The following is a 24,832-nucleotide window of genomic DNA, read 5'->3' as shown; positions in this document are numbered from 1 at the left end:
AAGTGGTTTGTTCGCACCTCGTAGGTATGCACCAAAGGACTCTCTATGTGCGCATGTAACACGCGCTTGTGAGAATGAAAAATTTATTAAAAAATATTGCGATTTGTTAAAATCGCCTACCTGGTTAATAATAATAGAAAGCCCGTTTATTTCCTTAATTTCAAATGTTAATAATATACAGTTAATATTTTTTTTATACATCTTACCTGTGCCTACCCACCCACCATATAGAGCTTTTTTTAATCATCTATGATTCTCCAGGTGAGGTAAAAATTTGTGGATCATCAGCCCGGTTGCAAGCCGCTTATTTAGTTCCTGTGAGTTTGTTTTGTGAGCAGCCGTGTGAGGTTCTCAACCATACCACTTTAGCTACGGACGCTATGCACGATGAAGGTAAGTTTTATCACCATCATACATAGGGCATGGGTTAGATATATATATTATATATTATTTATTTTATTTGTTGTCACTCTATTGCATAGTATAAAACTATTTTAAATATAAAACAAAAATAAAGCTACACTATATTTTGAACGGCCGGGCCTTTTCCTACTAAGCGATTTAATCCAGATAAAAGAAGATTGAAAATAAAAACAGATAAAAAAATAAAGGCAGATTGTAGAAGTGCATAAGTGCGAAATTTATATAATACAAGAAAGATAATAATAATCATTAATCAAAACATAATAAAACAAAAGAAAAAAATCAGTTTTCTTTTGGTTGTTCTTTCTACAGAATCATACATCAGGTTTTGCATTTCTTGTGTAACATCCTTTGACTTTAAAATTTCAGTGGACTAACACCATCACTCATAATCTCATCTATCTCTTTTCATCATAAACACAATCTGACAGACAAAGACGAAAGAGTATCTTATTTATAAGAGTGCAATCTAGTTTTAATTAATAATAAGTACAATCTAATGTATTAAGTAATAGTATTAATCCTTTTAAGTATAGAATCGTTAATTTTAGAAGCGGTTGCTGTTGACGTCGCTTTCGAAGAACTGATGGTATGGGGCTACAGGGCGAAGTCGATTCACACTCATATCCTTACATTAGGATCAGTTAAAGCTACTGCTCATCATGCACCTCGTAAGTAGCATTACTCAGGTTTACTTTTGTATGTACCTGAAATCTTGTCTCTTTACATACTAGCTTTTTATACGCAACATATCAATTACACCCAGCGCAAGCGTCGGATTTTGGTCATGAAAGCTCATTTATTATTGCAAGGATGATGTAATACTAGAAACAAGATTCAAACACATCACGATACTATTACAAAACCACATTTACAGAAAAAGGTTTTATTGACGTTATTATACAATATAAAATATATTTTATAAGGTTAAAAATTTCTTTTAAATATTTTTTATAATTCGTTTATTTATATTGTGATTGATCAAAAGAACGTGATATCACGACACATCCATTACGCGTGCCAACGTGTAGTGAACTAAAGATATTGACCAATCACAATCGAACGCAGCGCAGTAACGTTTCGTTTTCTCAGTGTTTCTTATTTATTTATCTAAATTATGATTGTCTTAGTAATAATACAGGGCTATAATTTAAGATGTAACGTAATTTATAGGTGGTGGGGATCCGAAACAAGTTTGGCTATTCTCTGGGCCTGACACAGATACTGCCACGTAAGTTTTTATTCGTTAAAAAAATATGTCATTTTAATGATCATACTTGTGATTATTTAATGCAAAAATAGTTGCTAAGTGTTCTCGCGTGTTATAAAAAATCACTCTTTTATTGGCAATGTGTTCATGAGAGACAAATATCGAACTATTGAAGTGTCTTTTGGCTATAATCCAAATACGTTGTCATAAATGTCTTATTTAAATTTACGTGAATATTTATTACGAACATATTTTTAGTCAATATATAAGAACGAGGATTCAATTATGCAAAGAGCCGATGGAGGATTCAGTAGACTACTTCGGTGTATGGTTGGAGCCTACTGCAATATGTATGGATCCGTTATTTGGTGCCTGGCTGGCGTATAAACCGAAGATGAAAGTGACTGGTAACTTAGACACCCTATACTTAGTTCAAATATGCTTTTTTAAACGCAATTTTTGCCTGAATTGTAATCGATTATTTAGTTAATATAGTAATTTATAATTTAATTTCAATAGATAATTTAGTTTGAAACATTACCTAAGATATATTTGAATAAAATATCATTATTGAATATTTTCAGAGCAACGTTCAACAGTTTCCCTTACGAGAATAATCTCATCTGCGCAATATTTATCAAAGCGAAGGCAGACAACACCGGTATGTTTTTACACATTTTTTTTTATAATAAATAATCCATCTTTTTTAGTCAAATAGGCGATTCGCCTTCCGTAGACACAGGTCTACCAACTCGAAATATTTGTGGCTGTACCAGGAACTTTGTGGTTGTGCGGTATTTTGGTCACTAACGGATCGTTAAATTATGGATATCGATTTGTGACGATAGATATAACATTATATTAAAATATAACAATGCACGGAATAATTTATTATTGGTGGAACTATTCATTTTACACAATAAATATATCTATTGCGTTCATTCGGAACCGACACACGTGGTCGTGTACACTCTAATTATATGTAATTGTAAATCTAAACCATTCTCGAGTTCACTTGAACATACAAACAATTTCATTAAAATCAGTCCAGCCGTTTTGAAGGAGCGTTTTGCAATATGAGCGTCCAATACGCTTGCAGTGACTTACTCCTTGCCTCTATGTAGCTAGAACATGATTATTAGGTGATCAGAGTAAAGTCTTTATACAAATAAAATCTCTGTCGTATTTAATTAAACTAATATTAACTTATAATATAAAAAAATAAAGAAAAAACAAGTAGTACATAATAATTAAGGTTCTTATCTAAGCTGTATATAATAAGAATAATAAATTAAAACGTAATTGTGGTATTTAAGACTGTGAATATTTTAGTCGTCAAGCGGCCGTGGTGGAAGTCGTTCTGGGTCTGGGACCGAACAAGTCCATTCAAGAACTCGCAGTCACCACTCAACACACTCGGGTGAAAGTGAGAAAAAGGAAATTAAGCCTCAAAACAAGGTAAATTATGCTAAAAGTGTTTTTTTGTTTCTGAACATATATTTCAATTTTATATTATTGCTCGGAGACATGGGGGTATCCTCAAAGTATACTCCATCGTGTGAACAAGTGTTAATTGCATCCATATACAATGTATATGGTATACCATGGACCTCTACTGCTACTAGTATGTAATACAAAGTAATAGTGAAAGTAAAGTAAAAGAAATTAATTTTTTAGAGGCAAGGTGCCTTTATAGCGTATTTGGACCATAGATTTGACATCGATTGAAAATAACTTAACTTTGACATTATTTTATGTTCCTATTTATATAACATTGTAAAAATTGACATGACATTTGCATGCCTTTTTATATCATATATCAGCCATAGCTGATTGTGCGGATATTTGTAGTTGATCTATCTAACCATTATACCATCACTATCTTGGCAAATAAACGAATTATTATTATTATTCAAAAGGGCATTAAAGATACATGTCAAAGTGAATCTACTAGACTTACATTGGGACGTGTATCTCGTTCGTATATACATAATGTTAAGTTTCTCATGTAAATAAAATACAATTTTGTTATGAGAAAATAAAGTTCTTTAAACATTATTATCATATGTATTCCACTGAGGTAACAGTTGTTTTTAATATATATATATATATGCATTTATGGAGTATGTATGTATATAAATAACAGGTAATAACGTGTTGACTGGTATTGTGTTAAATTTTATTTTATTTATAGCCAAAGATACCCGAACCGCGTTGGCCTCAACAGACGTTATTAAAGATCTACGAACGGTTAAAACGTTTGTTAATTGCCGTTGAAATAGGATTGGTTAATGTATACGTAACATCGAGCAGCGCGAACGCAACAGGTTGCGTTACAGTGAGAGATGCAATAGAGCGACATGCCATGGCCTCCCAAAATGTTTTTGTTGTTAGGTAAGTGTCTTAACATTTGTCAAAAACAAGCATTTTGTGTAACCTTTAACGGTATGTCTGTTAATATTTTTATTCTGTTTAAAATATTTTTTTTTAAAGTTGTAATACGTTAAACTTTTGAAATTAGTAAACAATTACCTTGTTTTATTTTGTTTGTAAAACTTTGGTCTTCTTGACACTATTCTAGATGAGTGACTATTACAGTACCTGTTTTAAGTTTTCTATGAGGGCTGGCTTTGATTTTATATGGCTTTTCTGAAAGCAGGATAACCTAACTGATGACGATGATGATGAGAAGAATGATGACGATGTTTTATTTCAGTTTGGGTCATCTTTCAATAATCTCTCCTTCGACGAAACACATTTGGGAACGAGTAGAAATTAATGGACCTACATTTTTAAAGCCAGAAAATGAAAAGCGTAAGTTCCTTTTAGTTTGTAAGGTACAAACAAGTGTGGATTTGTAAAGATCTAGTAATGCATCGGTCAAATAGCATACAAAAAAGTTCACAGCGTCTTTACGCACAAGGGACCTAATGAGAGTCTAAGTGCAGAAACTCAGTCCACCAAACATTAGGCCCGTAGCGTTGTGTAACACTATGTAATTATCAGATATTTAATATATCGTTATAGTGGAATAAGTATATTATTGGAAATTTACGTTTTAGCGGAAAATAACACATTTCTTGTGGATGACGCATTCCCATGGAGGATGCGATTGGCCGACGTCTCTTGCTACACACTTGAAGCGAGGGCTGGTACCGAGTCCTCTGGTCGGGAAAAATCCGCCAAAGGATTAAAATCGCAATTGAAAAGCACACATCAACTTATACCAAGACCAGTATTAGATCTCGTCACGACATCGATAACATTATCGATTGTCGCAAAATCCTTGAAAATATTTGTCGCACCCAGTAAAGAGAAGAAACTTCAGGAGTTAACCATTGATGATGTAAGTGTTTTATGTTTGAAAAACGACAGCTTATGCTACTAAGATTGGTACAGATTCTATAGACACACACCAATTTAAAAAAAAGTTACATCGAATTCATTAACATTAAAAATTAAGACAGAAAACAAGGCTTGTACAGCGAAAATGTTAATGTAAATTAAGCAGCATTTTTTACTGGCGTTCATAAGTGTACATTAAGTCCTTAATTATATTTTGATTTTACTTGCTCTTAAGTTTCATATTATGGTCACATTCATATACTATTTTATTTTTATTAACTATACATTATGAAATTTGTCAAGAGTTTACTTTTAAGCTTAAATGTAAACTTTGTTAAAATGTAAATTAAAAAAAGGCTTTTCTTTCTAAAAATAGTATTACCGATTTTTAGGCCACAAAGTACTTTAGAACAGGAATTGATTTCAAGCCTTCATCATTAAAAGAGTTCGTTCGTGGACCGTCTACCAGGTAAGTTAATAAAATAAATATTCTTTATATTTGTTGTAAAAATAAATAAATCAACAGCTGTAACCTTTTTAGGTCTGGGCCTCAGATTTCTATAGCTATTTCATGATCATTTGTAAATCGAATAGGCAAGTAGGTGATCAGCCTTCTGTGTCTGACACACGCCGTCGACTTTTTGGGTCCAAGCCAAGCCGAATTCCTCAGGATGTTTTCCTTCACCGTTTGAGCTAATGTTATTTTTTATAAGGTACTTAGATATCTATAATTTATGTTACTTTTTTTTATTTTCAGAGGCAAAGCAACCAATCCCCAGGTACGTACTGGTTTTATAATTTTGGTCTCAATTTAGTTTTAATTTTTAATACAATTCTAGTTATGGTAACAAATAAAAATCTTATTCCTAAATAATGCGTATTCCATAATATTTGAAATTCTTGCTTAAAAGTAATTAGTCGAATTGTTTCTAGTTGTTACATCTCTAATTATATTGTTACGAGCTAGGGGATCGGATAGAAAATGCCGTAGATTTATTCAAGGGTTTATTTCTTGGTAAATCAATGAGGAATTTATGGGCACAAATTAACCGTAGAGATGCACTAATTACACACACAAAACAATCACTTATTACTTCACTTATGCATACTTCACACTGTACTTTATCACTTTATTCGCACTTTATCGCTTTGGTGTTCCTCTCGTGTAATCGCATTCCAAACTAAAGGCGACTAGTCGCGTTTCGGCTCGCTTATATATCCCTGGGAATAATTTTAATTCGTACGGCGTTCTAGAGTGCTCGTCTAGTTTCGAGAAAGTTCTGATCTTCTCTCTCTCTCTCTCTCGTATCATTTCGTCCTTGTCTCACACCTAGAATGTTCGGTCTAGAATATTCCTTCATCAAAGGGGTATACCTAGGCCTGAAAACGGGTCTCCTGAAAACTGCACCAATCGACTACACATGTTCTGAAACTGACTGAAAAAAGGTTTCAGCTTCCTGAAAACTAGGGTAACATTATGGAAATTACAATTTTCTAATATGTGATTAACCCTCTCCTGAAACGGTCAGAAATCATATTACAGCCTGCTGAAAAGTTCTCTAACTAGTGGAAAAATCTAGAAACATTGAAGTCGACCCGTCTTCGTAACAATATTATGAATATAACATTTTATAAATCAATATATTTATATAGGCAAAGGAGAATGAATCGGAGTCACCTCACGAGGAGACCATTAAGGATGGTCCTTTAGTGTCACTTGGAGTCAACATTCATGCAGACACACCACCTATTAATGTCCGAGTGGATCAGGATCAGGTAAGTAACATCCAGCTCGGTTCTACATAATAGTGACCTATACTTATGATGAATGGCTTTTCGATTGTTTCGCTGAAACTCAAAAGTGACTGGACGAATTTGGCTAATTATGATATTGAAATATTTGTGGAAGTTCAGAAAGGTTAAAACAGAGGAAAACTAAAATAATAAGTAAAAAATTTACTAAAAACGACAATTGAATTTCATAATAAAAAGCTGTTCCTAGCTGAAAACATTAGATATTTTATTAGGAAAATAGTTGGTTAATGTTGTGTTTCATATTTGTAGTATGAGGTCCTACATCTCTTTAATTGTGTGGTTTTAAAACAGTTTTGAGATAAATATATGTAGGTTACAGGGTCATCTATTAATACTAGTATGTTTTATGAAGTTCGTCGTACTTGTATTTGGATACCTACTTCTTCCGGAACAGAAAAGAGCAAGTTTGCTCAGTTGTATTTAGTCGAGTATTTGAAAGAAAATTCTTCCATTTCAATCTTAAATAATTAAATAAATTATGTACCACAAAGGGTCGTGAAAATTAATGACTATATATATTATTTATGTGGTTAAACACATATTAAATTCCTTTAAAATAACACTTCTTTCTCCATACTAGGGTTGTTGGAAGAGATCGCTTGATGGCAATAAGGTCGCCCATTGTTCCCCCTAAGTTATGTTATTAAATTACAAGGGAACTAGTCTAGTAGCTTAGTAAAGAAATCTCCAAAGAACTACCTTTCTACTTCAGTTTTAAATTAAAAATTAAAAAGTTATAATTTATTTAAACACATCCTAAACATTCCATTCTATTCCAGATTAACGTAATTGCTGAAGCAATTCACTGTTGCATTCATGTGTTACGACTGCTCCAAGCGTCTCCTCTAACATTGGCGAAGCAGACCAAGGCTTCTGGCTCTCTTTTAAGGTGAGTGGATATGGCCTTTTCAAAGTAGAAAAAGTATTCTTTCCATATATTACCAGCTAGTTAAGATCTGTTATTACCTAATTCAGTATAAAGTTTGTTTCGCTACTTGGTGTAAGTTAATGTATTCTGTATATGCGATATTGATTTTTAGGGCCACCTCCGAAGTAGATACGCAGAGTATATCATTGGATGCAGAGAGCATTCATCCATCTGATGAACTTATATCAATCTTTCAAGCATTTCCTGATAAAGAACGTAAGTTGAAGATAACAATTTTTATTAATAAAAAATATAGGGTGTAACAACTATAATCTATATTCGATACTGATACTGATAGACTGATATGAAACGGTTCCTCCTCCTTCGACCGTTTGCTCACTGTTGAGCGTTGTGGTGCCCCCGACGCTGTTGTCAGAGATTTCTGATCATAGATACTGCTGCTTCCTCTGTCGGTCTCCAGCTATGTGAATGGCGTGAGAGACAGTAGAAGTGTGAGACCTGGGTGGTTCATCTTCAGTCTCTTTACCTCAATTTTCCCGGTCAAACACACGCCGGTCAAAACTCGTTACTACGAGTTAATGTTTTTGCCACCCCTAATACAGTAAAACCCGCTTAAGAAAATTTCTCAGGGCCCCTACCAAAAACGCGTCTTAAGCGAGAAAGCGTATTATGCGGGATAAAAAAAATAAAACGTACTACATACTATTATGTTCTAATTTTGTGTATATAGGTATTAAATTATACATTTATGAATAACATTAAATATGTATTGTAATTATAATTACAGTATTTAAAATAATCACTTATATTGGTTTCACAGAAAGATTTTGATGCATTAGAAATTAAAAGATAATAATTCAACTTTTGCAGTGCATCTTCGCTTTGATCCAAAGATCGATAATATTAGTCGATTCGATCGATAAGATAAGTCTTAAATCATTGACAGCTGCAGCCTGGGCGTTTGACAAAACCGGAGTTGACTCATCTTCATATTCATGATTATTACTTTGCGCCTCGTTTTGTGTGTTATTCACTTTCTCTATAAGATTCTAAATTGATTGCAATTCGTGCGGTGCTACATTGTCATCAATGGAAGAATATTCTGGAAAACCCTGCAGTATCTCGGGTTCTTCATGTGCGGGCGTGGGGCCTTTCTGGCGTTAGAGCGGTCGGTTAGACCTCTCGGCTCGGGCTCGGGGGTATTAAACGCGATGGTGAATCGTATTAAGCGTTAAGAAATGTATGAAAATATGTATCGAATTGCAGAGATTGGCGTATTCTGTGAGAAATCGTATTAAGCGTGATCGTCTTAAAAGGGTTCTACTGTAATAGTAATTATTAGGGGTGGCAAAAACACCACATACTAAAATAAATTTTGTAGTCACGCCTGCTTGAGTCACGCCGAACCGCACTACTTCATGGTAGGGAAGGCTCACTCGTCGGCCTATAATACATAGAAATATTTATTACCCTCTCATTTAATCGCTAATAAGTGGACACTGAATTTATATATAACTCAATCTTATGTAAAAATATAAATAGGACACAGCAAACGTTTTCATTGCACGCTTTTACATACAACAATAACAATATATTTACAGCGCAGAAGCTAAAAACATTCCTCTGGTTCCAATGGGTGGTGAGCCACGCTACGCTCTTAGTGACCACGCCGTGGTTTAGGCTAGCATTTGACGCGGATGACGTCATCAGTAGCTTGGATATGCAAGACAGATATGACCAGCTGAAGATAAAGGTTGCGTCTGCTTCAATCAAACATTATGAGAGGTAAGAAATTGATGCCGAAAACATTGGATTCTGAAAGTGTCCGCATTTTATAAGGTTCTTAATATACCTATTTCGGGGATGCCTTTCTTTTCATATTAGCCAATAATCTAGCTGGAATATTACGGTTTAAACATTTAGAGATAGTTAATATCGATTTTAATCCTGCTTGTTTTTAGGATAGTCTAAATTACCTTAAAATTATGAGCTTTATATTAGCTTCGATACTTGCTATAAATTATAATCTATCTCCAAGTGAAATACATTTAAACATACGTGAACAAAAACACAGTTAATATTTTCATTTTAATTTGTAATTAAAACCTATTATATAGATTTAATGAAGATTGGCTGCCCGGTGTGCTTGGAGGAAGGGTCTTAGAAGCTCGTGAACCAACAAATGCTACGGAAGAAAGCGATTTTCTATCTGTCACTGTTACATCAGTTTTGTAAGTTTTTTTATTTATTTAAACAGGAGTTGAAAAGATATACGAAAGTGAAATTATTAATATATTGTCGTCCCGTTTTAAATAAGTCTTAGGGCGAGATCTATAGAGTGCACTTAGACTTTGCTCAGACTTAACTTTCGAGTTAAGTCACAGTCGGTATTTATAGAGCTAACTGCGAATCTCTCTAAGTGCGTGCTTGGCTTAATCTTAAGTCCACGAAATCGACGTCTTACAAAAAACTATGACTATAAGCCTAACAAAAATAATGACCCCAAATTTACTTTACCATCATATCTTTTACTTGACTTAAATTTTTGTCGTAATATAAAATTAAAGGTGATGCCATCGTATACTGGAGTTCCATACTTTGGGAAAAATAGGATTTGAATTCAAAGAAAGAATAAATGATCTTGATAAATACCTATGAAATACATAAAATAAAATAATTAAACATTATTATGGTATTTATTATTTATATAAGTGTTCAAACCCCATTTTTGAGATATCTTAAAAATAACTGGTGTGATATCGTAATAGTCACCTGGCAGCACTGGCAAAATGTCTATAAATACTAAATCATAGTTTAAGCTTAGTGTACGCTAAGCAAAGTTTTTCGTAAGTGAAGTTTGAGATAATGCCCGTAGTGAGTATGTGGACATAGTTCGAAGGCAGAGGAAGAATTTATCGCTTAATCTTTTGACTTTGGTTAGTTTAATTGTTTGACGCTTAATGCTATTGTGTAGAATTTACGTTTAAATTTGTTCAACTTTCAGAATATCTAAATTGCCAGTGAGTTTAAATGAAGAGCTGACACTAAAGTCGTTTAAAAAAATTGAACCAGTAAGTTTTACTTTATTTTTTTACATCAAGATTTAAAATTACTTTAAAAATTGTATAACAGTGGAATCTCTATAACTCAAATGTCAAACAAAATGCAAAAAAAATCGAGTTAACGATTTTTCGACTTAACAAGAACTTCGAGATATATATGATTTAACTGCTGAAACTTCGACTTACAGAGGCGCGATTTCTAAGTATATTTTTCTATTTGTAGAGTCGAATTTGAACAACCATTTAACTTATGTTTTGTAGTATATATATTTTTTATGAATGTAGAAAGTAGCTTTGAATCCAAAAAATTATTTTGGATTTTATTGCTTTAATTTCGGGGAGTTTCGAGAGAGAATTCAAAGTAAGACGTCATTATAGATTACTACAACGACTTACGAAGTCTCCTTTTTGATATTTGAGTTATAGAGTATAAATATGTTATCAATATGTCGTAGGGAAATAACATTTTGTTCGAGTTACGAAGTCTAAATAATTGGAGTTACCGCGTGTTTAGGGGTTCAGCGGAAGAAAATGACAATTTTTTTCGACTTACTGAGGACTCAACGAGTTTCGAGTTATAGAGATTCCACTGTGTATATATATGACCGATCTAATTGTAAAAAAAATATTTTTGTCTATGTTTCATTCAATTTACAATTTACAACTATTCCTTTGTCTATTTCTGTCAAATTGTTTTTACAGAACTGAGATAAAAAGAGCCAGACTAGAAAGCTAAAGTAGTGCTATGGGACCAATTTTTTTGTGGTTAAGGTTAAATCAATGGCGCATAGGCACATTGGTGATTGAGCTTAGGGGATGAGTGTCGCACAATCTTTTAGGAAAAAATTGTAACGCCGCTTAAAATAATAATTAAATATTACTTGTTTCAGGACGAGCGTATTTGGGAAATATATGTAGCCCTGGCACCACTAGAAGCAGTTTTACGTCCAAGTATTTTGGAACCGGTCGTTAGTGTTTTTAGACTCTTCGCTCCCAAGAATAGCTGTCCGTTACAAAATCAGGAAAATAGGTAATTCTAATTTTCTACTTTAATGTGCATCGAAATATTTTACTTGTAATACAAAAAAGGAATATTTATTCAATCATATTGGTAACTGAGCGACATTAAAAAAACCAGATCTAAATTAACATTTAGTACCAGTTTTCAAATAAATAAATTGGATCGAGCGAGAACATCTACATCTTAAATAATTTCTATGTACTAAGACCTCCATAGTCAACTTTTCACGTCTGGGCGTTAGTTCCCCAGTATCAGCTCCTTCCGCTTGACCGTATTCAACAAAGAGTGATTCGAATCGTCATCGACCAACCACTTTCCGTGCGGCTTGATCCCTTGGCGTTGCGTAGAGATGTGAGGTGTCTCTGCAGCTGAGTTTCACTATCGGACGTCAAGCCAGAATTCAAAATACCATCTGTATCACCTCGACGTCCTGAGTTCCACGAAACGACTTACTCGAACTTAAAATTAAAGATTTATCTTAATGGAATAGTAACCGCAATAGTAGTTTTTTTGTTTGGAAATCTTTAACTGCGTACATCTTTCCTTTTTAACATTTTTTAAAGTTTCGGTTAAACGTCTCAATTATTACGTGCTTGTACAAATATAATATAACAATTCTTATTTATACAAAATAAATAAATTGCAGCTACAAAACGCCTAAAAACCACAGGTTTAGGTGGTTTAGCTTTTATGGGCTACCATAGTACATGTTACTTAAAAAGATTTAATGGAAAAAATAAATATCAAAGACAAAACTCAGCAGAAAAAAGTGTTACTAACCTAGCATTTAAATTTAGAACGCGATTTAGGTGTACCATCATACATTGTTTGCTGGAAAGGAAACTTTAATATATTACATTTTCCATTGTGGATTTACGAGAGTATATAATGAGACCATAACACAACGGTTTTGTTAAAGGCTTAAAGAAGGACATCGTCCTCTGATATATGTGTCTGCGGGAGGGCTGCGTCTTCTACTTGCTGATCAAATTGATACCAGTAAAAACGCTGACGATACTATTATGTTTGTGGTAAGTTATTATGTATTGATAAATAGTGTTGTGTAGCTCTTTTTAAATTATCAATTGCTTTTAGGGATTGCTTTATATTTTTAAATTCTACTTAATTTATTAAAATTAAATCATGAAAATATTTCTTTTTGTATGTTAAAACGTTATTTCCTATTTTCAGCTGGGTAAAACCACTGTAAACCCGTATCCGCAAAATCCAATGTGCAGGTAAACATTGCTTATAATTATTATCTCTTATTTGACTTAGTTATAAATGAAAACTATGAATGTGTGATTTAAAAAGCGAGATATATTAATTATAATTTATCGCAAGATTTTGCAAGGGATAGTTCTGTGTAATTGTGAATAAAAGTGCTGTTGGAGTTAGAATCTAAAACTTAATGTTTTATGACACGCTTCAGAATCTTATACCAGCCTAACTAAATTAAAGCAATTGAAAGTTATCTATAACGGTATTCAAATGAAACTGGTATATAAATGTGTCAGGCATATGGCGACAATAGGTCGATTGTTTATTTGGAACTTCTCTTATTAGTGTCAAATTTAACCATATGAATAAACGTAAAAAATACACTTTAAATAACGGTTAAATATTGTTCTTATCTGGCTTTGGCTTTACAATATGTACAATCAATGTGTACCATATCAATCATACCACCATACTATCGTACCATACAAATCTGATATTGGGTTATAGGGCAGGTAATTGTCAGAAAATGTTCCATAAATAAACCTCAAAAATTATATTATTATTGCCATTCAAAAAAGTTAATTTTATGCAGCCTGTATTCTTTCTATAAATACATCCATTTATCCTGGTTGAATCCTAAGCAATGTTTAGTCCAGATTCCAGTGTTTTTGTTTGTTTTTTTTTCTGGTCTAACGATGACTTAATTGACACTACGTATATGTAATATATATTTATCAAATTATTAATTCTTTCTCTAATATTTTTAATTTATTCATCAGGAATCCCATAAACCCTGCCCCTGAGAACGAGTTAATTTCGAGTCTTGTAATAGAAGGACGCCAATATGAGATGCTGGTAAAGGGTTTGGCAGTACGATCTGTCCAGTTCCAACAGCTGGCGAATCACGAGGTAAGAATAAAATTAAAGTTTATATATATCTTACCAAATATAAACGAGGAGGTGTTTGGTTTTTCGCTTTTACATTTTATTAACAAATTTATGACCAGTATTTTGGCATTTGTAGTCGAAGTAGATTATTTATATGGAGCAGTGATGGCCTGATGTTGGACTGGTGCGACTTTCTTTACTGAGTTCGTAGTCCCAAACCCCGGTTGAGCACCAAAGGACTTTGTGACTATTTTCGCATTAAATTTGATCGTTCGGTGAAGGGAAAAATGGTGGGGAAACCAGCATGCTATAGATCCTAAAAGTAAACAGCATCTCTTAGGCATCTAGAAACTGATTGGTTTCTTATTAGAAAATCTGAGGCCTAGGCCGAAAAGGTTGTAGAGCCATAGGATTTTAGATTAATTAATGTTAGGTATAATTTATGAATATTTTTCCAAATTGTAGGTGTTTCAATCAGAATTACTAAAAACGAGTGGCGAAAATCCGGCATTGAAATGGAGTCAACAAATCGACTCTCCAGTTATTACACCAATATTGCATTCGTAAGTGATTTTTCGTTTTTTGCTTTAAAATTAATAGAAATCAACACATTTGGATAAAAGTCCAAAAAGCTATAACTAAATTTAAAAAAACAAACGCTCTTCTTGATTATTATCAATTCAAATGTTAGTACTCTAACATTAATTTTCAAACCGAGCAGGCCAGAGGGATAAAAAACTTTTTTTTTTCAGTATGGACATAAATTTGTTACTAGCACCACCTGTTTATGTCATGGGAGCATTAATTTGTGGTCCTGCTTTAGAAGTTAATTTAGTCACCGAGTGTTCCTTAGAGCTAAGTTTGAATCGTCTCAATATGATGACATCAACCTTTCATTGGATCACCGAAATTCTGGAACATAGGTGAGTTATATAATAATGAACATGTATTAAATACAAAGAGTCCATAGAACAGGTTAATACATTCGATTATTTTAAATCAAATGTGTTTTATATCTAATCATTTTGATTGTGTTTATGTGATTGACGCTCTTGTATATTATAAATAAAAATGTTTGATTTATTTATATTACATTTTCACATTATATTTTTAATTTAAAATGATTGATTGATTGGTGCAAAATCGAAAAAGTTTTAAAAATAATACACGTGTTCCAAATTCAAAATAATTAAAAAGTTGAAAAAAAAACGAAAAGTTTTTATGTAACCGTATTTATGGCAAGACTAGCTATTTATTTAAAAACCAAGTTCTAGAAATATTATATTTTACCATTGTCGTTCAAATATTCTTATATTATTAAAAATTATAATTTATATCTCGATAAATTAAATAGCATAAAACGAAAAATGGCTTAATATTTTCCAGAGAAAGCATATCAGTTATGCAATTTGAAGAGAACGTGTGTCCATATGCAAATTTGGCTCCCAGTGAAATGAGTGATGCCTCGCCATCGGAATGCGAGTCTACTATAATTGAGGGTAAGTTCAAGAAAAACTCTTTTTTTTAATAAATATAAACTCCTGTACAACTTGCGCCTTAGGCATCTAGGCATTCTAGGCATCATAAAATACGCGCTCATCCATGTTTGATAATCAGTACAAGACATAGTTAACAAATGTAATTGTAGATATGGTCTTGACGTGTATTATGACTCAATTCCTAGTTTTAAGAGAAAAATTCAGTGATCTCAGCCATAAGTCATGTAATATTCTCCACGTTTCAATTTATTTATGTTTAAAGATACAAATACTTAAGTAAACTCTGTCCGCTATCCGCTATATATTTATTAGAGTCAATGTTGTGTACACCTATTAATTGCATGCTAGAATAAAACCCAATATTGTTAATTAGAAAATGTATACATGTAATCTGTTGGTGTTCCTTAATAAATAAATAGTTGAAACAGATTTAAGCAATCTTTGTGTGAAATTATTGTTTAAGTTTATTTATATTGCATGCGATATATGTTAATACAATCAATAGTAATCTTTGGTCTTTGCTGTGTTTATTGTAATAGTTGCGGATTAATTGTATTATTTGTGTAAAATATGTTTAAAGTATCGTAATTTAATAAACATACGTACACAGACTGAAGGTAAACTAATAGGTAGGTATGCTGAATTTACAAACCTTTCCATAAAATAGGGAAATAGTATATTTTATTACAAGTGTGGAAAGCCTGTCATTGAAAAGAGTTCTGACAGTCGAAACAAGTTGCAATGACGGTTCTGCACGTGTACTGAACAACTATTTTTAAAACAGTCGCGAAAAAATTAAGCAATTTAATAAATCTATTTGCTTTTTTCTCTTCTCTCCACGCAATAAATTCCTTGACTTTTTTACTTTTCCGGTATTTTTGCATGAATCATAAAAACTTCTATGAATGTTTTTTCCCTAAAAACTTCGCGATTGGATTTTTCTTTTTAATAGACATTGTTTTAACAGTTGGAAAAAAGAACGCACGAGTGTGTAATAGCCCACATCCCGAACGCTTTACGTTTTTGATGTGAAACATCTATAGCCGCACGTAAAACCGATTCCTGGCGTGGCGACGCATGCATATACGATGGTATATATATACAGTCTATATGAAGTAGTGTGTACGGTGTGGCAACGCGTCGCCATGCGCAATCGACTGTGCGATTCTCTTGAAATAAATTCGTAATTTTTTGTATTTAATGAAAATAAATGTTTATTCAATAAATAGTCATCGATATCTGGGAAAAAATCGTAATATTTTATTTTATCATTATGACATATTTAGTTCCTATCACAATATGTTCTTTTCTGCATATTACTTTTACAAAATAATGTCGATGTTTCACATCTGCCAGGCGTCCCGTGACGGCTCACATTTTTTTTTCTTAATCTGAATAATTCTTAATAAAGCAAAGAATTAATAAAGGTTGACATTTTGTAGCTCATTCGTACAAAATCGTTGTTTAAATGATTACAGAAATTGTGTAAAAATGTATCGTGATTACAGATCCGAAGACATCAATGGATATATTCTCTCCAATAGTTCGAACCGATTCTGGCATCGTCACATCGCAAAGCCTTCAACATACCCCTACCCAAAAAAAATCTGTAGATTTCGTAGATTATAGGTAAGAAATAAACGTCAAACTTGTATTTTGCTAGACATTTTTAATAGTAAAATGCGACCAAGCGTATAAATACTTAACTTCAGTCTAATTCAGAGATATCTTGTTACCCATAAGTTAAAATAAAAAAATAAAATTGGACGTACAAAAAAGTTAGTATGGATTAACAATCAATCCAACTCAGTTATATTTGAAGACAATAATATTTTCCGAATGATAAAGTCTATCCATTTTTATAGAATATGGGGTGAACTGGGATTAAGCTCACAAGGCTCGCAAGTGCTTCTACGGTATTATTAAAATAATGTTTAAATTTTAGCTCAAAATCATCAGAATTTTTGGAATTATGGATAGCTATGTGGACAATCGAAATATCTATGTACGTAAACGACGATGCCTCTCCGGAAATAATCGCACTTAGACCACCAACGACCTACCGTCCACAGCCCAAGGAACCTCCGCAAACCAGCAATGAACCAACCGTCAAGGTTAATTGACATTTGTTAATTATTAAAAAAAAATGCAGTTAAGGCAACACACCAGCACGCATTGCTGCGTCAGTGTCTCGCGGTACTCAATGGAGAGCTAGGCCCGTAATAACAATTAGTTAGGTAAAACATTAAATTAATGTAGTTTTATCAATTTTTTTCTTGACTTGCGATAAAATATATCGTGTATATTCAAATTCATGTTCTATATACATTTTCGACTTAAAATTAATTCAAAGTGTCATTGTCTATCGAGCGAAAATGGATACATAAACTACTCAACTCCAACATATATTTTTTTCCATTCGCCATAGAAACGATGACAAAAAATCTAATTAAACAATGTACTTTTTTGGAGTTGTGCGATACCGTATGTTACCGTTTGGCCTAAACGGTAACTAACTTAATGCTAAATTTTTAAAGTTCAATAATGCCAAACTTTTATCGGTTAATCCTATGATATATATGTCGGAGAATGAATATTTTAAAATTCCCGCCACTCTGAAGTAAGTCGTAGAATGCGGTGTGGTATGGTAAGGTAGACTGTCAACGTTGACAATTGACAATGCCTAGTCTGTGTGATCTACCAAATATCAGTGGCGCGACTGTTTCGTGGCAGTAAGTGAATTCTTTAGTCACATGAGTTTCGAACGTCGCCTGCGCCGGACGTGCGCACTGACTGTCTTATAATATCGGACGACGGTAGTAACACCAATTTTGCAATTATTAATCGCGTTGAATTTACGACATATACTTATTCAGACATCTAGGTACTAATTAGATACTCGATATTTCTATCTATCTATTTCGTTCTAGTATCAGTTGAATTTGGATTAAATAAAAAAATAAATTTGATAAAAATAGAAATTGGTAGAACGTGACCTGTGTCACGTCTTGGTCTTAATTATTAGTTTAGGAGTGGTCTTGGTATACACCCACTTCTATGCCTATTTTACTAATATTTTCTATGTAAACTGTCACTTCATTTTAAAGCAGCGATATGTCGGTAAAAGGATTATAAGTCTGATATTTTTTTCATAGGTTATTATAGATGAACGCGATGACAATGCAAGTTCTATGAGTGCTAGTAAAAGTCTTACAGACACGGTGCGCCACCCTGACATAGCAAAGCAAAACATCGATCTTGCGGTAAATATAAATTTAAAATTACCATTTTTTTTTTGTCTTTATCACTTAGATACAAGTATACAATAGGAATACAAGAGACCAAACATACTGTATAATAAATATAACGAAATAAGTTTACTAACGATTCAAGGAGGAAATTGTAGTGAAAACGCTGTTCCGTAACTGATATAAAACAGATTATGTTGCAATAATCTTTGGAATTGACTCCATGGTTAAGTGGAATGTCAGCGATACCTATTCCTGGCACATTCATATTCGATTCACGGTAAAAAAAAACACTTTGGAGACATAAGAGAATTCTTGCAATAAAAATTATCAATAGGTATAAAATATGTTTCCCTTACCTCCATTAGGGACTGAAAACGTTTCGATGTTGAGTGCTTCCGCATGTATATTTATATTTGTCTTCCTACCAATCATGTTTTTTTTTATATATAATTTATTAAACATATTATATTATATAATATGTAAATTTTTAGCAAAGCAAAATAAATTTTCTTCCAGTTTGTTCTTCCAATGGCACGGAAAACTGAAGGGAATATACCGCTTTGGCACGTTAAATTCACTCTGCCGAATTTATACTACTACAGACATAAAAACCAAAGGAAGATACAGGTTAGTACCACACATACTGATTTTTTAATAGAGACCAAACGTTAAGGAGGCTTACCTGATGTTAAGTGACACATTGCCAGAAGGCTCGCCAGTGTGTTGCCGGCCTCTTCATTAATCTTCTTCTTTTCTCTGATGTCGTCAGACCATATAAAGTCATATAAAAGTCTAGTATTGTCTTTGGTTAACATAGACTCTATATTGATAGAAAACAATTTTTTAACCGGATTAAAGCTATTTGTATTATTATAAACTTATAATTATTTACATAATTTAAATTACACAATACAATAGAGGACACCGTGAGTAATTTCTGCAAAAACCCGTCATCTTTTAGTCGATACCAACTCCGGGGAAATAAATACAGATAACACAACTTTCTGTCAAAAGTATCACAGCTGGAGGGAAAGTTGTGTTATCTGTATTTAATTTCCCGGAGTCGATACCAAAATTTAAATTTAAAATTATGTAAATAATTATTAGTTTATAATAATACAAATAGCTTTAATCCGGTTAAAAAATTATTTTCTTCCAATATAAAGTCTATCTTGTCTGAACATACGTAGTCAACATAAACCATTCACCCCAATTTGACAATTCATCAACATTTGAGAACAGCATTCCTTGAATGTCCAGTTGTAATTTGTATCCATAGGCATCCCTGTTTGATTTGTGGGTTGGTCTTGGTGCTGGTGAATCAGACGGGCAGTGGTCTTCACCCCTATTGACAACTGGGCCTGGTGTAGTCGATCCGGAAACTGGTATTGAACCAGCGCTGATTCGAGTGGAAGGTGTTCTGGCGCCAAGTAAGTTGTAAATATATACTGTATGTAAAATACAGGTTCATACAGTGATAACTAAAGGGATTGAAATTATTATGCCTAGTTCAGCTATACGCTCTTCCCTTGAAGGTTGTGTTGCAGGTGTCCATGGGCGGCGGTAAACACTAAACTTGAAGTGATAAACCTACGGAACGGCTTATTTTAACTGACAACTTATTTGATATATAGAGATGTGTTTATCGTTTCGTATAAATAATAGTATGTAACGTTTGGAACTAAGTTTTTATATTTTTAGTGATCATTTATTTTTTCTAATATGCATAAAGGTCTGTGCCTGGCACAGTACTTTTTGCACAGTACTTACCAAAACTCCATTAAATTGAACTTTTAAGGCGTGATAGTTCTGAACTAACTAACTAAGTAACGGTAAGAAATCCTAATTTTAAAATTACAAACACATCAAAAAAAGGCGCGAGATATTAGCCAAATCGGTCCAGCCGTGACCAAGGGAAATTGGGAAACATTTATATATATATATATATATATATGATAAATACGAAGTTATTATTTAAAATAATACTAAATCAATTTGAACTCGACTTCTTTATGGTAAAGTTTGATTCAAAAGCCTTGCCAGACATGAAAATGTTCTATTTTAGGAGGACAAAATAGCAGTGATAATGAATGTACTCCCGTCAAGTTGGACTTAGAACGCCCACTGCAACTTGAGCTCTCCACAGATAAAATGAAAAGGCTAAAAGGGATCTTAAAACTGGTAATAATTTTTTAAATATTATTATTAACGATGTATACATTGTTAATAAGTAAAAGTATTATTATTTCGATTTGCAGATACAGAAAAAATATCCGCGTTCTGATAACTCCATACAAACGTCCGCTAAGCCACCATTGGATAGATTTCGACGTTTTTTGAGTATGTAGATAATCTTATTGTTACTTAAATAACTTACTAACTTTTTGTTGATTTTTTTCCTTCCCACTTTCGTTTTACTTCCGGTTGCATGTAAATTTGTACTTTACATGCAACTGTAAACTATGGTGCGTTACATTTGTTTGTGATTAAGTAAGTTTATATCTAATTTAGTTTAGCCTATTTGTTCTCATCTGTATTTTTTAAACCATATAGTTGTCAATCCTTTGATAGCGTGATCGTTTCGCATGCTTTGGTAGTACTATATACAATAAAGTATATCTTCCAATTTACAGAAATAAACTAAAAGTGTTCATGTAAATTCTACAAATAACGACGCTAACACTGATGCTTTTAGCTGACGTACTCATTCGTCTTTTTCTGACGTATTGTGTTTGCGGAAGACAGAATTTATTGGTTGAGTGACATCTTATTGATACATTCTTTTCAGTTCTAAACAGAGTTGAAAATATAACAGTGAAGACCAGTAGCATAGACCTTAAGAGTGAAATGTGTTCCATTAGTTGCAAAATATCATCCCTTCAGCTCGGAGCAGGGAAAAAGCCAGATAGATTAACCTGCAAAGTACTATTTTGTATACAAAGAGTGACCGTTGGATCATCAAGTGAAATATTACATTTGTTACAGCCTATGGTTGTCGGGTAATTTTTTATTTATTTAATTTTTTTTATATTTTTGATAACAACAACAAAATCTTGTTGTTGATAACATCAAAAAAAATATAATTACTAATAATCTGTAATTTACAATATTTGTCTAACATTTATACTGAACTCATGAGAGCCTCTCAAGTAGCGTTCAATAAAAGTATTCTAAAAATGCATGAAAACAAACGTTATCGTATTTTCCTATGAATATTTAATTCCAATTGGTATCATTAATAAAAATAATTAAAATTGAAAAATATAGTGTTTATTATTGTAATGCTGTGTTAAATGATATTTGTAACGCGCATTCAGCTTCTCTGGCATTTTTTCAAACAACTCACAGTATTAATATTGTCGTTAAGTTTTCCTAAATTGTCTAATTTTCCGCTCAAGTTCCCTAATATTTTCATTCATAAGAAACTCCTTCAGACAATAAACAACAGATGATAAATTATCGCAATTGCTCCATCCGTCCACCAAGGGAAAAAAAACTCGAAAATATATACATTACGATATGCCGAATAAAAATTGATTGAATAGAATTTGTATAGACTTATCAAAAAAGTGCTCAAAGGAGTTTGTAATGCTATCTTAATTTCTAACAAATTTGATGTTACATTAATTTTATTTCTCATTACAGCGTTCATTTTAGTGCAACGTGGGAAGCGTGGCGTCGACTTGAAAATAATCTTTCTGCCCGTGAGCCTACTGTTCGTTTGGGAATTGATCTGGACCAGGTCATCCTTGATATAAGACCGGAGGACTTAGATGTTGTGCATAAACTGAACGAAGCTTTGCGGGACTTGATGGATGAGGTTTGTTCATTATTATGATAGAAGATCGATACCAAATGTGATCTTAAATTGGCTCCGCTATTTAGAATTTTAACTAATTTTGAATATAGAAAATTATAAAGATATTTTTTTTAAATAAAATTTGTAGACGAATATATATAAATCTGTATATACATCCGAATCGTGAATTTTCTTGAGTAAAATAGTAACGCAATTGAGCGTATCATTTATTAAATAATTATGATATTTTCACATTGTGTATGCCTGAAATTAAACTTTTACTATCAAAAATTGACACCTATCCGGTATCTAACCCATTGGGTGAATTAGTAGTTATTAAGTTAATATGTATTTTATAACATGGAGTGCTTTAATAGAATAAAAAAACATGATTTCAGCAGTCGGAACACTTGGAAGCTGATATTGAAACAATATCAACGAACAGCCTACCAACTATTACACAAAGTAGCAGTTTTATTAACAAACCCACCATGGCATACACCGACTCTGAAGTTATGGATCATTTTTATTCGGATGACTTTAGGTGAGAATACCTTACGGATACGGAGGGATATAGGTATAACCCATACAGATGTGTTACAAAGGCAGGGGCTGCGAGCACTGGACAAGGCTTGGAAAACGGCAACCCTCGCTAGTTGTGCAGCGCGCGCGCACGAACTTAAAGACCAGCCGACCGACATTATTTATTTTTCATTGAGTTAAGTTGCTGTAATGGTAGAAAATATTATTAATAATATATTTTTTTAATTAAATGTAAGTCAGTCGTTGAATGGGATTTTTTAAAGATAACTTACCAATTGGCACCAGTGACGAAGATATTTGGAATTTTATTTAAAAGACATATCTTTTTAGGAGCGGTGCGTTCAAGATAGTTAAAGATGGACCCGTACCGATGGCTTACCAAATATTAATTCAAGAAGACCGCGTAATGTGGAGGTACCCTCATCCTAGGGCTATCACTAAGCTTACAATATCTCCTATACCAGATCAGGTAAAGCTTTCGAACATTCTTATATGTTTTTCACGGACCTCTCAGCCATAAATAAATCAGTGACGCTATAACCCTTGGTTTTGGTCTCAGATTTGGGTATATTTTAATGTCTGTTTGAAGAAAATAGCTTAAGTACGCTGGTTGTTTTTAGTTTAAGGCATTTTCCATTTACCGTACAAGCGAGTTATATATGCGCACATAGAAAACCCATCTGTGCACGTACGAGGTTCGACGTTAGGGGTGAGAATCGCAAAGTTAGACCAACAATGCTCAACCCTGTCTTAATCAAGTTTTAATCCGACATTATGTAATTGTTTATCAAGGATTCAAAACTGTACGGAAATTGAATAATTTTAATCGATGTACCCAGTCGTATCTCGTTAAATTGTGGAGAGTGTCTAGAAGAGTTATTCGGTCTAATACCTGCAGCTGAGTTTCATTATTGGACGTTAAGGCAAAATACAAAATACCATCCGTTTCACCTCGACGTCTGTCGTTCCACAACTGAGCGTTTTCTAAGGCAATTTTGCCGCGCACCACCACTATGTGGAACCAGCTGCCCACTAAAGTATTTCCGAACCAATTCGACATAGGGTCCATCAAGAAAAGAGCGTACCAATTCTTAAAAGGCCGGCAACGTACAACGTACACTTAACATCAGGTGAGCCTCCTGCCTGTATGCCTCCTATTACATAAAAAAGACTGAGTTTACGGTGAAATGAGTACATTACTTGTTTTAGGAAACAAAATAGGACTCAATTAGTTTATTACATTTAAACTGAAATACAGCCCTAAAATATTAATTTAGCACAAAATAATCAAATGGTCCTTCCATTCCAGACCTGTCACCTCGATTTTCCTTAATCTTAAAAATATCCTATGCATGTGACAAAATTATAATTTACAGGATACAGACACGGAATGCGTACTCGAACTTTATTCTTCTCTGCTTAGTCGATGGGAAAGACAGGCTGCCTTTAAGATACCTATTTCGGAGGTCACAGAGTATCAAATGGAATTTAAACCTTCAGGTATGTCGTATTGCCTCAAAGGTTTATTAGTAATGAGCCCGTTTGACAACGATCTTATCTTTTTAATTTGTAAATTTCTGTTCATCTTTGCCCCCCTATCTATCTATTTTTGGTGACGTAAATGAAGTAACGTTCCTTTTTTTAAAGTGGATCAGTTATAACAAACTCTTATAAAAAATATATATCAATGGCACTACAACCTTTTTAGGTCTGGGCCTCAAATTTCTGTATCGGTTTCGTGATCATTTGTCAATCTAATAGGCAAGTAGGTGAACAGCCTTCTGTGCCTGACACACGCCGTCGACTTTCTTGGGTCTAAGGCAAGCCGTTTTCCTCACGATGTTTTCCTTCTCCGTTTGAGCGTGT

General features: G+C 33.2%; 1 protein-coding gene across 5 annotated transcripts in view; it reads left to right on the top strand.

Annotated features, from left to right (window-relative positions):
• Positions 1-24,832, top strand: part of LOC123719001 (vacuolar protein sorting-associated protein 13B) — a 60,513-nt gene that overhangs the window by 9,072 nt on the left and 26,609 nt on the right. For 4 of the 5 annotated variants that reach the window (XM_045676058.1, XM_045676057.1, XM_045676061.1 and 1 more), the window contains exons 15-50: positions 262-393; positions 975-1,094; positions 1,597-1,654; positions 1,892-2,040; positions 2,218-2,294; positions 2,966-3,091; positions 3,828-4,027; positions 4,350-4,447; positions 4,696-4,979; positions 5,371-5,447; positions 5,736-5,757; positions 6,632-6,754; positions 7,573-7,682; positions 7,834-7,937; positions 9,284-9,467; positions 9,800-9,913; positions 10,687-10,753; positions 11,635-11,774; positions 12,685-12,796; positions 12,957-13,003; positions 13,766-13,895; positions 14,340-14,437; positions 14,627-14,797; positions 15,261-15,373; positions 16,882-17,002; positions 17,319-17,487; positions 18,529-18,636; positions 19,141-19,251; positions 19,904-20,054; positions 20,690-20,805; positions 20,883-20,964; positions 21,413-21,623; positions 22,270-22,444; positions 22,822-22,967; positions 23,297-23,435; positions 24,343-24,466. In XM_045676058.1, the coding sequence (XP_045532014.1) occupies positions 262-393; positions 975-1,094; positions 1,597-1,654; positions 1,892-2,040; positions 2,218-2,294; positions 2,966-3,091; positions 3,828-4,027; positions 4,350-4,447; positions 4,696-4,979; positions 5,371-5,447; positions 5,736-5,757; positions 6,632-6,754; positions 7,573-7,682; positions 7,834-7,937; positions 9,284-9,467; positions 9,800-9,913; positions 10,687-10,753; positions 11,635-11,774; positions 12,685-12,796; positions 12,957-13,003; positions 13,766-13,895; positions 14,340-14,437; positions 14,627-14,797; positions 15,261-15,373; positions 16,882-17,002; positions 17,319-17,487; positions 18,529-18,636; positions 19,141-19,251; positions 19,904-20,054; positions 20,690-20,805; positions 20,883-20,964; positions 21,413-21,623; positions 22,270-22,444; positions 22,822-22,967; positions 23,297-23,435; positions 24,343-24,466 (4,509 nt within the window). The remainder of the gene's footprint in view (positions 1-261; positions 394-974; positions 1,095-1,596; positions 1,655-1,891; positions 2,041-2,217; positions 2,295-2,965; positions 3,092-3,827; positions 4,028-4,349; positions 4,448-4,695; positions 4,980-5,370; positions 5,448-5,735; positions 5,758-6,631; positions 6,755-7,572; positions 7,683-7,833; positions 7,938-9,283; positions 9,468-9,799; positions 9,914-10,686; positions 10,754-11,634; positions 11,775-12,684; positions 12,797-12,956; positions 13,004-13,765; positions 13,896-14,339; positions 14,438-14,626; positions 14,798-15,260; positions 15,374-16,881; positions 17,003-17,318; positions 17,488-18,528; positions 18,637-19,140; positions 19,252-19,903; positions 20,055-20,689; positions 20,806-20,882; positions 20,965-21,412; positions 21,624-22,269; positions 22,445-22,821; positions 22,968-23,296; positions 23,436-24,342; positions 24,467-24,832) is intronic. The other variant, XM_045676060.1, reaches the window with a different exon arrangement.

The sequence above is a fragment of the Pieris brassicae genome, chromosome Z (assembly GCF_905147105.1).
Source record: "Pieris brassicae chromosome Z, ilPieBrab1.1, whole genome shotgun sequence".
NCBI lineage: Eukaryota > Metazoa > Arthropoda > Insecta > Lepidoptera > Pieridae > Pieris > Pieris brassicae.
The sequence above is the reverse complement of the archived record's forward strand: the minus strand, read 5'-3'. Positions and strand labels throughout refer to the sequence as shown.